The 12,566-nt window shown below is 40.7% G+C and overlaps 1 protein-coding gene across 4 annotated transcripts in view; it reads left to right on the top strand.

Moving 5' to 3' along the window:
* The window catches only part of KLHDC10 (kelch domain containing 10), a 69,556-nt gene that overhangs the window by 40,002 nt on the left and 16,988 nt on the right, over positions 1–12,566 (top strand). For 2 of the 4 annotated variants that reach the window (XM_015448033.3, XM_015448034.3), the window contains 2 exons: positions 3,791–3,814; positions 9,665–9,886. In XM_015448033.3, the coding sequence (XP_015303519.1) occupies positions 3,791–3,814; positions 9,665–9,886 (246 nt within the window). The remainder of the gene's footprint in view (positions 1–3,790; positions 3,815–9,664; positions 9,887–12,566) is intronic. The other 2 variants (XM_005550759.4, XM_015448035.3) reach the window with 1 other exon arrangement.

The raw sequence follows: 12,566 nt of genomic DNA on the forward strand, positions 1-12,566 counted from the left end.
AGCGAGACTCCGTCTCAAAAAAAAAAAAAGATTTATGACAGAATACTATGGAAAACCAGTAGTAAATATCATATATGATGTATCATTTATTGATAAGAAACCAATAGCAAACATAATATATAATGGCAAAACCTTACCAGTATCCTCATTAAAGTAAAAAAAACAAGACAAAGATGTCAACTGTCATCTCCACTATTCAACCTTGTTCTGGAGTTTTCAGCCAATACAGTAGAAGACCAGGAAAAAAGAAAAAAAAAAAAAAAAAAAGCACACATATTGGAAAGGAAGAGCTAAAGTTGGCATTAATAACAGATTATCTGATTATCTACCTATAAAATTCAAGATAATTCATGATAACTAATACTAGAGTTCAGAAAATTGGACAAAAACTTGTAAAAACCACCTTCTTATATATTAACAGCAACCAATTAGAAAATAACAGAAGTATCTAGTTACAATTGTATGGAAATGTATAAAGTACTTAGAAATAAAAAAACAAGAAAACAATGAAACTATTGATGAAATACAAAAACTAGCTTGGGCGACCAGGTGCCATAGTTCATGCCTGTAATCCCAGCGCTTTGGGAGGCTGAGGTGGGCGGATCACCTTGGGTCAAGAGTTCAAGACCAGCCTGGACAGCATGACGAAACCCAGACTCTACTAAAAATACAAAAATTAGCTGGGCGTCGTGGCGCACGCCTGTAATCCCAGCTACTTAGGAGGCTGAGGCAGGAAAATTGCTCGAACCCAGGAGGCGGAGGTTGCAGTGAGCCAAGATAGCGCCACTACACTCCAGCCTGGGCGACAAGAGTGAGGCTCCGTCTCAAAAAAAAAAAAAAAAAAAAAAAAAACCAGACGCAGTGGTCCCTGCCTGTAGTCCCAGCTACTCTGGAGGCTGAGACTGGAGAATGGCTGGAACCCGAGAGGCGGAGGTTGCAGTGAGGTGAGATCAGGCCACTGCACCCCAGCCGGGGGACAGAGCAAGACTCCGTCTCCAAAACAGAACAACAACCCCCTCCCCGAAAAAAAAAAAAAAAAAAAAAAGCTGGTTGAATTCGCGTGCGCCTGCAGTCCCAGCTACGCCAGAGGCTGAGGTGGGAGAATCGCCTGAACCCGGAGGCGGAAGTTGCAGTGAGCGGAGATCGCACCACTGTACACCAGCCTGGGCGACAGAGCGAGACGCATCTCAAAAAAAAAAGAAACTTTATTCACGGACATCAAAAAAGACAAGAATAAATGGCTAGGGATTATGTTCCTTAATGGGTTATCCCAGATAAAATCCTCAAGGGACTTTTTAAAAATTGAATTTTAATTCCCGTAGAACTTCCGGTTTAACAGAAAAATTGCAAAAATGGTGGAAATTCTCCCGTATCCTGGCCGGGCACGGCGGCTCACGCTTGTAATCCCAGCACTTTTGAAGGCCGAGGCGAGTGGATTGTTTAAGCTCAGGAATTACCAGCCTCAAGACCAGCCTGGGCAACGAGGCGAAACGCCATCTCTACCAAAAATACAAAAAAAAAAAAAAAAAAAATTGCTGGGCGTGGTGGTGCGCACCTGTGGTCCCAGCTACTCATCAGGATGCTGAGGTGGAAGGATTGCTTGAGCTCCAGAGGTGGAGGTTGCAGTGAGCTGAAATTGCGCCACTGCACTCCAGCCTGGGCGACAGAGCGAGACCCCATCTCAAAAAAAAGAAAAAAAAATTTATCCTGTATCTACCCAGATGCCCCAAATGTTATTTTGTCTTTTACTTTATCCTGCTCCCTCACCTCTCTCCCTTCCCCCGTTTATACACAATACGTATGTGCATGCATATTTTTCTGTTTCAACCATTTGGAAATTGCAGACATGATGTCTTCCTCTCTCTCTCTCTCTTTTTTTTTTTTTTTTTTTTGAGACAGGGTCTCGCCCTGTCGCCCAGGCTGAAGTGCAACGGCGCGATCTCAACTCACTGCAGCCTCCGCCTCCCAGGTCCAAGTGATTGTTCTGCCTCAGCCTCCTGAGTAGTTGAGACTGCAGGTGTGCGCCACCACACCCTGTATTTTTTTAGTAGGGTCAGGGTTTCACCATGTTGACCAGGCTGATCTCGAACTCCTAACCTCAAGTGATCCACCCGCCTTGGCCTCCCACAGTGCTGGAATTACAGATGTGAGCCACCGAGCCCAGCAGATGTCTTTTTTTTTTTTTTAATATTTTAAAAATTAAATTTTTTTTAGAGGTGAAGTTTTGTTCTATCACCCAGGCTGAAGTGCAGGGGTGCAATCATAGCTTACTGCACTCAAGCGATCCTCCAGCCCACCTTAGCCACCCATGTAGCTGGGACTACAGGAATGCACCACCATGCCCGGCTGATTTTTTTTTGGCGGGGTCAGTAGAGATAGGGTTTCACTATTTTGCCGTATCTCTTTATGTCTGTGTACCAAAGTGTTTGCGCCTGAAAAACAGACATTCTCTTCCATAACTGCAGAACCTGTATCAAAATTAGGCATCAACACTGATTATTAACCCTATAAATAATGGGTAAAATTAATACTAGTATATAAGTTACAGACCTTGTTTCAGATTTTGCCATTATTATTTTGCCACTATCCTAATATTGTTCTTTTTGTTTGTTTGTTTTGAGATGGAGTCTCGCTCTGTCACCCAGGCTGGAGTGCAGTGGTGCAATCCTGGCTCACTGCAACTTCCACCTCTCAGTTTCAAGTAATTCTCATGCCTCAGCCTCCCAAGTAGCTGGAATCACAGGCGCCCACCACCACTCCCGGCTAATTTTTGTATTTTTAGCAGAGATAGGGTTTCACCATGTTAGTCAGGCTGGTCTCGAACTCCTGACCTCAGGCAACCTGCCCGCCTCACCTCCCAAAGTGCTGGGACTATAGGCATGAGCCACCGTGCTGGGCCAATAATGTTCTTTAATAGCAGTAAAAAATCCAAGATTGTGTGTTGCATTCTGTTGTCATGTGTCTTTAGCCTCCTTCAGCGTTGAACAGTTTCTCAGCCTTTTTTTTTTTTTTGACACTGATATTTTTGAACAGTTGCAGGCTAGGTACATTGTAAAATGTCCCTTTGGGTTTCTCCCCGTTTTCTCATAGTTACATTCAGCTTATGTATCTTTGGCAGGACTACCACTGAAATAATATTGTGGTCATCTCATTGCACATGATGTTGATTAATTTGTCCCATTACTGGTGATGTTAATTTTGATCACCTGGATAAGATGCTGTCTGTCCATGGGACTTTTTATAGACTTAACAAACTCATTCTAAAATTAATTGCAAAAGTAAATGGAGAAAAATAGCTGGACGTTTTTGGGAAAAAGTAATACAAAAGGGAATTTGTTCTAAATATTGAAAGATAGTTCAAAGCTATAATAATTAAAACAATGTGGTAATGAGGGCCAGGCATGGTGACTCACACCTGTAATCCCAGCACTTTGGGAGGCCCTGTGGTAGGAGATGCTTATATAACCAACAAGTAATATTGTGGGTTAGTGTGAATGGATTGCTTTGGTCTGAGCAACTTGGGCTCTGGGAGTAGTAAAAAGTTCTACCTGCCGTTTGGGGGATATGGGAGAGCTAACTGGATCAGACTTCCTTGGCTTTCCTTGAGACTTCTAGGTCCAACAGAAGACCTGTCTTTTGTGGTAGAGGTAATTGTGGCCTTTATATTTGGAAAGAAGTAACCAGTTACATTGATTTGTCATTTAGGCTGTTTGATATTTATAACTAATGAATACTTTTAACAATAAGTTTTTTTTTTTTTTTAAATGGCCTCACCACAAATGTTCATTAGCACATCTGGAGGTGGCTACATCTTGTAAGTAATAGACTTATTAAGCAATAAATGTTATGTACTACTTTATTTACAAGCTTTTGCATTTAAGCTTCTGTGATGTTCTTTTTTATATTTACATATTGTTTATATATATTTACATTCATATATTCTTAAAGGCAAGAAATTTTGTGTCCAAGGGCATTAGACCTGAATATTGGGATTTTCCTAATTCTACTCTAGAACGTGTCGATTTAGTATATGATAAAGATGGCATTTCAAATAAGTATAGGAGGGGTGGCTTTCTTTAAGTCGTTTGGGAACAGTAGCCTGTTTATTTTGGGAGGAAAAATTAGAGCCCTACCTTATACAACACACAAAAATATTAATTCTGATGTATTCAAATTCTGAATATAAAAAATCAAAACCTGAAATTATTCAAAATAAATGAGAATATCTTAATCATTTTATAATGATGCAGAGGTGAATGAAATACAGAACAAGGGAGCTGTAAAAGACAAGATAGAGAGACTCAAAACCTCTGTATGTTAATAGATGCCATAAACAAAAGACAAGGAGCAAGCTGGAAGAAATAAATATAAATAAAGAATTTGGAGTCGGGCAAGGTGGCTTATGCCTGTGATCCCAGCACTTTGGACGGCTGGGGCAGGAGGATCATTTGAGCTTAGATTAGATGTTCAAGACCAGCCTGGGCAACATAATGATACCTCATCTCTACAAAAAAAATTTTAAAAGTAGCTAGTTGTTGTGGCTCATGCCTATAGTCCCAGCTGCTTTAGATGCTGAGGTGGGAGGATCACTTGAGGAAGAGAGGTTGAAGCTGCAGTGCGCTGTGATTATGCCACTACAGGGTCTCACTCAGCCTGAGTGACAGAGTAAGACCCTGTCTCAAAGGAAAAAGAAAAAAAACTTCCACAATGGTGAGAAGACAATCTAATAGATCTAAAAAGTAGGCAAAGGAGATGATCGGGGAGTTCCAAAAAGAAGAAATACAAATGGGCCAATAAACATGTGAACTAGTAAAATAAGGGAAATGCAAATTAACCTGACACCAGTTTGTACCCATCAGATTGGCACAAATTTGAGAAGGTTAAAGAGCATGAAGAAGTAGGCACTCGCATAACATTGCTGGGAGTAGAAATTGGTCCATTCTATTTGCAGAGCAGTGTGGCTCTGTAACAGTATTATATCTATACACATTTTTTTGTTTTGTATTTTTTATTTTTTTCTATAAAAATTTTAAATGCATATTCCTTTGACCTAGAAATTCTACTTCCAGTAATTCTCATACATTTGCATACAAATATATGTAGAGGAAGCTTTGTTACAATATTATTTGTAATAGTGGAAACATTGGAAACAACCTTCTGTCGCATTATCTCAGACAGCTAGCTTCTTTCTGCCTTTGGACTAGAAACTAAAACCTGTTTCCCTGGTTACTATAAGTTCCTGCTTTCTCCCTGGGGTAAAGAGCAACTCCTAGTGACATGGAAGAGAGGATGGGTCAGACTTCACAGGGACATAATCCTTTAGCTTCATGTTCCCTTCTGGATATTAAATGTTTACCTGTGAATACAGGCTCTGTTTTAATTTTTTGCTTTTACATTTTCCACTGGGAGCTCCTGAATCAGGTAAACCAATTCTATGGTAGATTTTATTAGCAGCAAGTAATTTTTAGGAAAATGGGATTTGCACATGGAGAATTTGGGGGAGGATTTAGAGAGCTGCTTTAGAGCCTGAAAAACAGTTTCAGTTTTGTCAAGGTTGAGGAGCCTGTGCTATATTTCGCCTAATAAAAATTAATGCTTAGTCTCCATGGCATTAACCCAGACAAATTCCCATGGTTTATCTAAAATGAAATGACTTTTAGTCACTCCTGGGCTATAAATATGAGAAAGAAATCTGTAGTTACTGGCGAGAGAGAAAGAGGAGTTGCCTTTTTACTCTCAGCTATGAGATTCCTTGACAAGATGTTTAATATTTATCAAATATTGATTAGATGCTCTTTACCCAAAAATGTGATTTGCAGAGATCGTGAAATTATTAACAGAAGCCAACAGTTGGGCTGGATCAGCACTGTGTCAGAAATAGGTGAACCACAAAATTAAAATTCTTCCAGTATCCACATTTAAAAAAGTAAAACAGACAGGTAACATTAATTTTAATATTTTTATTTAACCCAGTATATTAAAAATACCATTTCAACATATAATCAATATAAAAACTAATAATTTTACATTCATTTTTGGGTACTAAGTCTTTGAAATCCAGTGAGTATTTTCCATGTGAAGCACAGCTCTGTTTGGACCACCCACATTTCAAGTGCTCGGGAGCCATGTGTTATAGCTCATGGCTACTGACTTGGGCTGTGCAGGCTGGACTGTAAGCTCCCGAGGACAGAGGTAGTCATTGCCTTATCATTGTACCCCAGCACCTAGCACAGTACGTGGTACTTACTACATAGCCAGTGTCCAATAATAACTTTTTTTTTTTTTTTGAGATGGAGTCTCACTCTGTCGCCCAGGCTGGAGTGCAGTGGTGCAGTCTTGGCTCACTGCACGCTCTGCCTCCCAGGTTCACGCCATTCTCCTGCCTCAGCCTCCCGAGTAGCTGGGACTACAGGTGCCCGCCACCACGCCTGGCTAATTTTTTGTATTTTTAGTAGAGACAGGGTTTCATCGTGTTAGGATGGTCTCGATCTCCTGACCTCATGATCCACCTGCCTCGGCCTCCCACAGTGCTGGGATTACAGGCGTGAGCCAATGGGCCCGGCCCGAAACCATCTTTTCACAGACCCCTCAACTGTGTAATCCATGTGAATTATATTTGTCACGGAAATAGTTGGCAGTAAACTTGTAATATTACCTTCCCTGCTGTACAGCCATTTAGAGAAAAATGTAGAATAGACTGCATTTCTTTTCATATTTGCCCAAAAGCAGCTTTAAAAATTATCTGTTGGCTTCAGGTAATACAACAAATGACAGAGATTTTTTAGAGTTGCTGTCTGCTGACCATAGCAACTCTGTTAGATTTCTTCTTTAAATTTGTCTTGCTAATTCTTAGAAAGAAGCATTTGTGTCTTGAGAAGAAGATTGCGTAATCCAACACCCATTCCCTAAACCGTGTATCTCTTAGGCATAAATAATATCAAAGTCCACTGAGAGTTGGACACTGTTTTAATCATCCCTGTCACTGTTTACTTTGGCCTGATGTTGAAGTCAGTCAAACTTTTAGTACCTGTTACAGATCTCCAACTGTTTAGGTGTTGTGGGTGATACAGGATAATTATTATACATGATCTTTGCCCTTGAGGAGCTTATAATCTATTTGGAAAAGAAAAACAAACTGACAAAATGCATAGAGAAAAATAAATGCCAAATAAGTTGATTTCCCGTTTATCTAGTGTTTGCTGTGTGCCCAAGGCTTGGTTATACAAAGGTGAATACAAATGTATTCCTTTTCCCTCAAATAGCTCACAGCCTCCTAGAAAGTTACATGTGTAAGCCAATAAACGTTTTAACATGACAAATCTAACAAATCTTTGAAGTGCAGTAATAATATCCCAATATGCAAATGAGGGAGCTGAGACTAAGTGAAGGTCAGTGACTTGCTCAAAGTAGCAATTAGAAAGAATCTGGATTCAAACTTAGACATTTATAGGAGCTCTTATTTTTTCTTCCACACCACACTTTCTGTTTCAAGAGTCCTAAAAAGAGAAATTGAGTTCGTCATTTAAGGCAAATCATAGCTCAGTAAATTTGCCAACTGATTATAGTTTGTCTGATATTCATGTATTTACATAGTTAAGGTGTGATCTTATTGTATATGTATACACTAATATATGAGTAGTATGGTACTGAACTGGAAGGGTCCTAGGGTTTTATTGATGAGAAGGGTGGTGTGCACTAGACTTAGGTATTTCCACAAGTAGGGATTCATGGGTAGGTAGGTAGACTAGGCCAAGGTATAGGGGAGGAACTCTGGGCTTTCCAGGCAGAAAGAAGTGTGAGAAGTTGACAGTAGGACAAGGTTAGTAGGAGGAAAGCTCTAACATGTTGGGCAGGGGACTTGGTACTTGAGTGGTGAGGAACCATCAAAGACTTTCAAACACGACTAACAGGTTGGACGTCAGTGACTCAGTGACTCACTGTTTTTTAGTTGCTCTCAATCTGTGCACAATTTCAGCTCTTGTTTAAAAATATAACCTTAGAAAGTGAGATTTTGATTTTTTTTTTTTTTTTTTTTGAGACGGAGTCTCGCTCTGTCGCCCGGGCTGGAGTGCAGTGGCCGGATCTCAGCTCACTGCAAGCTCCGCCTCCCAGGTTTACGCCATTCTCCTGCCTCAGCCTCCCGAGTAGCTGAGACTACAGGCGCCCGCCACCTTGCCCGGCTAGTTTTTTGTATTTTTTAGTAGAGACGGGGTTTCACCGTGTTAGCCAGGATGGTCTCGATCTCCTGACCTCGTGATCCGCCCGTCTCGGCCTCCCAAAGTGCTGGGATTACAGGCTTGAGCCACCGCGCCCGGCTGAGATTTTGATTTTAAAAAGCAAATATAGAAGGCCTATGTTAGGTTGGTAATAAATGTTTGTATAACATGTTTATTAGGTGTCTAGTGTTGTCCTAAATATTAACTTTATACTAGTATCTATTACCAACATATAAAAGTACATTCATCTTTAGGGTCACAACTATAGTAGCTTCTTATTCCATCCACTATGTATTTAAGCATCTTTGTTTCTAAAGTTAGGCAAGGGTTTGTGTAGATTGGTACAAACATTTTAGGATAACAGAAATTATAATAAACTTTTTTTGTGTGTTTTTTTTTTTACTCTAAAATAACCTTGAAGTAATTTTTAGTAAACTAGTTGAGGCTGGACGTGGTAGCTTACGCCTGTAATCCCAGCACTTTGGGAGGCCAAGGCAGGCGGATCACCTGATGTCAGGAGTTCGAGACCAGCCTGGCCAACATAGTGAAACCCCGTCTCTACTGAAAACACAAAAATTAGCCAGGCATGGTGGCGGACACCTGTAATCCCAGCTACTTGGGAAGCTGAGGCAGGACAATCACTTAAACCTGGGAGGCAGAGGTTGCAGTGAACTGAGATCGCGCCACTGCACTCCAGCCTGGGTGACAGTGAGAGTTGGTCTCAAAAAAAAAAAAAAAAAAATAGTTGATATAATTTAGACTTCAGGACACTTTCAAATATAAATTGTAGAAACAGCTTTTCTTAGTAAAGCTCTTAATAGGATGAAAGATGCTCTCTAAGATAAATGTAAGGAGATTCTTTGTTAACCACCATAAATCCAGGATGTTAAAGTCAAAATTTTACTGTAACTCCTTAACAGCCAGTTTTCATTTTAAGTGTATAATTATATCTTGTGGAAAAATCATAGATTTTATGTGTGTGTATTTTTATTTATACATGACTCATTCACATTCGTGATTATATTTATTTAGTTCTCTAATGTTCACAGTTTAATTTAGTTGGCCTGTGTTTTTTTCTCCTCTGAGGAAATTAGAAAATTTGTCCTGTTAGCTTTTGGATTATTAAACCCTTTCTCCTTCTTTTCTTGAAAATTTCAAGTTATCAGCCATTTTCTTGAATTTATCATGCTTTTTACAGTTATCAAAATCTGAAGGTAGTCATAAAAAATAGAAGTAGAGACTAGCTCCTTAAAATCTTAAGTAGTATGTGTGAATAAGAAGTGTTATTAAGAGGTATATCCATGTTATAAATCTAAACAAATAAGAAGTATATCCATGTTATAAATCTTTCCTGATCCCCTTTTAAGGCTAAAATGATTGTTACCTAATTTTGTTTGTGCTTTTAAACTGGTAGGACACCTGTGGAAAACTGTCCTCTTCTCTCCTAGGCCACAGACCTCCACCAGCACGAAGTGGACATCGTTGCGTGGCAGATAATACCAACCTATATGTGTTTGGAGGTTATAACCCAGATTATGATGAATCGGGAGGGCCTGATAATGAAGACTATCCTCTCTTCAGGGAACTCTGGAGGTATCATTTTGCTACAGGAGTATGGCACCAGATGGGCACAGATGGCTACATGCCCCGGGAATTGGCATCTATGTCACGTGAGTGCAAGCAGTTCGTAACTCCTGACTTTATGAAATGTCTGAGAAGCCAGGTTCAGTGTCCCATATTCCTTGTTAATAATTTATAACACCGTATTGTGATTTTGCCCTGTTGGTGGATAGGCTTTTTACTGGGGTAATAACATAATATGGTGATTCTAAAGTATTTGGGTCCTGATTTTGAATTCAGCTTGTCAGGTGAGTTTTAGCTTTAATTTCCTAACTTGTAAAATGGGATTAATAATATCCCAGAGGGTTCAATATAAAGTATCACGTATATGTTAGGCAAAATGTAGTAGAAGGTCAACAAATGGGGCTTAGGACGATGACAGTTAATAGCTATTGAGCAAAGTACAGGCATACCACGATACAGAGATATCGTGGTTTAGTGCCAAACCCCCACAATGAAGCGAGTCACACAACGTTTTTGGTTTCGTAGTGCATATAAAGTTATGTTAACGCGATGCACTAGTCTCTTTAGTGTGCAATAGCATTTTATCTAAAAAAGTACATACCTTAATTAAAAATACTTTATTGCTAAAAAGTGCTAACAACCAACTGAGTCTTCGGCAAGTTGTAATCTTTTTGCTGGTGGAGGGTTTTGTCTTGATGTCGGAGGCAGCTGACTTATCAGGGTGGTCGTTGCTAAAGGCTGGGGTGACTGTGGCAGTTTCTTAAGACAACATAGAAGTTTGCTGCATCAATTGGCTCTTCCTTTCACAAAAGATTTCTCTGTAGCATGTAATGCTGTTTGATAGCATTTTACCCAGAGTAGAACTTCTTTCGAAATTGGAGTCAAATCCTCTCAAACCCTGCTACTGCTTAATCGACTAAGTTTATGTGATATTCTAAATCCTTATTTGTCATTTCAACAGTGTTCCCAGCATCTTCATTAGGAGTAGATTCTATCTCAGGAAACCACTTTCACTGAGCACAGTGACTCATGCCTGTAATCCCAGCACTTTGGGAGGCTGAGGCAGGAGGATCACTGGAGCCCAGGAGTTGAAGACCAGCTTGGGCAACATAGTGAGACCTTTTCTCTACAAAAAATACAAAAATTAACCAGGCATGGTGCTGCACGACTGTATTCCCAGCTACTTGGGAGGCTGAGGTGGGAGGATGGCTGGAGCCCAGGAGGTTGGGCTGCAGAAGCTGTGCTCATGCCACTGCATTCCAGCCTGAGTGACAGAGTAAGACCCTGTCTCAAAAAAAAAAAAAAAAAAAAAAAAGAAAAGAAAAAGAGGCCGGGCATGGTGGCTCACACCTGTAATCCCAGCACTTTGGGAGGCTGAGGTGGGTGGATCACAAAGTCAGGAGTTTGAGACCCAGCCTGGCCAACATGGTGAAACCCTGTCTCTATAAAAAATATTAAAAAAAAAAAATTAGCTGGGCATGGTGGCAGGCGCCAGTAATCCCAGCTACTGGGGAGGCTGAGGCAGGAGAATCGCTTGAACCTGGGAAGGTGGGGGTTGCAATAAGCCAAGATCGCCCCACTGCACTCCAGCCTGGGCAATAAGAGTGAGACTCCGTTTCAAAAAAATAAAAAAATTAAAAATTAAAAATCTGTTGTTTAGTGTAGCCACTTAGCTGGATCTTTTGCATAACTTGCTGCAGCTTCTACATCAGCACTTGCTGCTTCACTTTGTACTTTTATATATTGGAGATGGCTTCTTTCCTTAAACTTCTTGAACCAACCTCTGCTAGCTTCCAACATTTCTTCTGCAGCTTCCTTACCTCTCCCCACCTTCATAGAGTCGAAGAGAGTCAGGGCCTTCCTCTGAATTAGGCTTTGCCTGAAGGGAATGTTGTAGTTGATTGTCTGTCCACTTAAACTTTCTGCACTATCAGCAATAAGGCTGTTTTGCTTCCTTATCATTCGTGTGTTCACTGGAGTAGCACTTTTAATTTTCATCAAGAGCTTTTCTTTGCATTTTCACAACTTGGCACTAACTGTTGGGTGCAAGAGGCCTAGCTTTCAGCCTCTTTGCTTTCCACATGCCTTCCTCACTAAGCTTAGTCAATTCTAGCTTTTGATTTAAAGTTAGATACGGTAGACTCTTCTTTTCACTTTATTACTCAGAGGTAAGGTTATTCACTGGCCTAATTTCAATCTTGTTGTGTCTCAGGGAATAGGGGGGCCTGAGGAGAGGGGAAAAAGATGAGGGAATGGCTGATTGGTGCAGTCAAAACTCTCACAGCATTTATTGATTAAGTTCACTGTCTTATACGGGCATGGTTCATGGCGCCTCAAAACAGTTACAATAGTAACATCAAAGATCACTGATAAGTGCTGGCGTGGTGGCTCAGGCCTGTAATCCAGCAATTTAGGAGGCCAAGGCGGGAGGACCCCTTGAGGCCAGGAGTTCAAGACCAGCATGGGCAATGTAGCAAGACCCTGCCTCTTAAAAAAAAAAAAAAATTAGCTGGGCATAGTGGCCTGTACATAGAGTCCCAGCTACCTGGACATCTGAGGTGGGAGGATCGCTTAAGCCCAGGAATTCAAGGCTGCAGTGAGCCATGTTCATGCCACTGCACTCCAGCTAGGCAACACAGCAAGACTCTGACTCAAACAAATAATAAATAAAGGCTAGGTGTGGTGCCTCACCCCTATAATCCCAGCACTTTGGAAGGCCGATGTGGGTGGATTGCTTGAGCCCAGGAGTTCAAGACTAGTCTGGCC

Source organism: Macaca fascicularis, chromosome 3 (assembly GCF_037993035.2).
Source record: "Macaca fascicularis isolate 582-1 chromosome 3, T2T-MFA8v1.1".
NCBI lineage: Eukaryota > Metazoa > Chordata > Mammalia > Primates > Cercopithecidae > Macaca > Macaca fascicularis.